The sequence below is a fragment of the Aplysia californica genome, unplaced genomic scaffold, assembly GCF_000002075.1.
Source record: "Aplysia californica isolate F4 #8 unplaced genomic scaffold, AplCal3.0 scaffold01967, whole genome shotgun sequence".
Lineage (NCBI taxonomy): Eukaryota > Metazoa > Mollusca > Gastropoda > Aplysiida > Aplysiidae > Aplysia > Aplysia californica.
Genome location: NW_004799237.1, coordinates 20,681 through 22,867, shown reverse-complemented (window position 1 = coordinate 22,867; position 2,187 = coordinate 20,681). Strand labels below are relative to the sequence as shown.

General features: G+C 42.8%; 1 protein-coding gene across 1 annotated transcript in view; it reads right to left on the bottom strand.

Moving 5' to 3' along the window:
• Positions 1 to 1,581: 1,581 nt before the first annotated feature.
• The window catches only part of LOC106014045, a gene marked incomplete at its 3' end in the record, with an annotated part of 7,189 nt that continues 6,583 nt past the window's right edge, over positions 1,582 to 2,187 (bottom strand). The window contains 1 exon segment of the mRNA XM_035973725.1: positions 1,582 to 1,878. Coding sequence (XP_035829618.1) covers positions 1,582 to 1,711 — 130 coding nt within the window.

The following is a 2,187-nucleotide window of genomic DNA, read 5'->3' as shown; positions in this document are numbered from 1 at the left end:
CAAATTCAAATCGGGAATTCAGATCCCAGAGATTGGAGTGTCCCCAAAACTGCGCAGTTGTGGCCAGTAGGAAATAATAGGAAGCTGTAGAAAGATTTACGAACAATATAAGAAAATATATACGAGAATTCCCCGAGGGCAGTGGTACGATAAAGCGGCTCAGAAACACCGATAGACAGGAAAACACACTTCATCTCATGACGCGCGAGCTGTAAGTGGCACTCCTGTTTCACGACACTCTCCCTTGTTTACGTATGCACGCGCATGCATTGTGGCAATTCCTTGCTTATCACCATTTCCACAAAAAAAAAATTTTATTATTCTTGCAGCATCATGATACGAAAAGCGGCTTTCGGAAGAAAAACCCAACAACAACAACAAACTTCAACGAACACACCAAGGTTTGTTTCACGACAGTAAAACCTCAGGAAAATCTCCATGGCAACCTTTCTTTTCCTGTATTTCTGGCCGACCCATGTGGATGTTATACACTGCATGAGTTGGCATAGCGAGGCAAACATGTGGCCTAGAGGTTAGGGTGTTCGCCTCTCATTCTATAGGTTCCGGGTTCGAATCTGGGTAGCGACGGAAAAATGTTCCTTAAAATTGTCTCCTTTCACCTCCTTTCCTGCTGTCTAGCAATGTTCTGTTGTCCCAAAGGGGAGATATTAGCGAGTTCTTATGCACAGTAGAACTTTAAATGGGCTGATTTATCAATGTCATGCTCATACTGTGCTGGAACAACTATCGAAATGTTCCTCTACTTCTTTTGAATGTTTGTCACTCTCTTGTGAACTGCATTTTCCGGGCTGCCTTGATAGTCAAAGCAGACTTTGTGCTGTAGAGGCTAGAGAGGTGAGCAGAGTAAGCCCGATTCCCCGTTTGGACTTCTCTGTTGACATCCACCCCTTGGCGCTCATATGGCCTTTTACAGTTGCGAGCGCCGTAAAACCTTGCTAAATTAAGAGCCATTCTGCGCACTCGTGGATCTAACTCGCGGTATGCTTAGAGGTAAGAGAATAGTAAAACAGTAGCTTCTCCTTTAGTTACAGTTTTACGGCACTTGCAACACAGTTAGGTCATAAAAGTGCGGAAGATTAAAGGTGTTGCAAGAGAGTAACAGACATAAAAAAAGGAGGAGAGATCAAGACGATATATGTTTTATAGGAAAGAGGGGGCAAACCACACCAGAGTACTCGCCAACACCATCCACGCTGCTTCTCTGAACTATTTGCTCGCTGTACACTTCGAGGTAAGACAAGAGGATAGTACAACAGTTAGAGGTAAGAGGATAGTACAACAGTTAGAGGTAAGAGATGAGTACAACAGTTAGAGGTAAGAGATGAGTACAACAGTTAGAGGTAAGAGATGAGTACAACAGTTAGAGATAAGAGGACAGTACAACAGTTAGAGGTAAGAGATGAGTACAACAGTTACAGGTAAGAGATGAGTACAACAGTTAGAGATTAGAGATGAGTACAACAGTTAGAGGTAATAGGATAGTACACCAGTTAGAGATAAGAGGATAGTACAACAGTTAGAGGTAAGAGATGGGTACAACTGTAGCTTCTAGGAACTCACCTGAGCAGAGAAATTTGATCTTGCAGAACTCCTCCTCGCTCAGCCCTTTAGCAATCTCCAGCAGGAGGACATTGAGCTCCCAGTCCTCGCTGGGAACTAGGTCACCAAAGTCAAGGCCGAACGCCGCCATAATGTTCTCTCTCTCTCTCGCTTTGCTTGCCGGCTGACAACCGGGTTTTTCCAAAGTTATTCTCGCACGATACTTTTGATTACGTCAAAAGATTCATCGAAACTTTCTATTTGGACTCCAGTGAAGCACCAAGGACAGATTTTGATGTTTTCTCTCAGGATACATCTCTGAAAAGACGAAACAAAAGAAAACCAATCAATGTCTCAAATGTCTGGTCATCACAAGATTCAACCAATCAATGTCTCAAATGTCTGGTCATCACACGATTCAACCAATCAATGTCTCAAATGTCTGGTCATCACACGTTTCAACCAATCAATGTCTCAAATGTCTGGTCATCACAAGATTCAACCAATCAATGTCTCAAATGTCTGGTCATCACACGATTCAACCAATCAATGTCTCAAATGTCTGGTCATCACACGTTTCAACCAATCAATGTCTCAAATGTCTGGTCATCACAAGATTCAACCAAT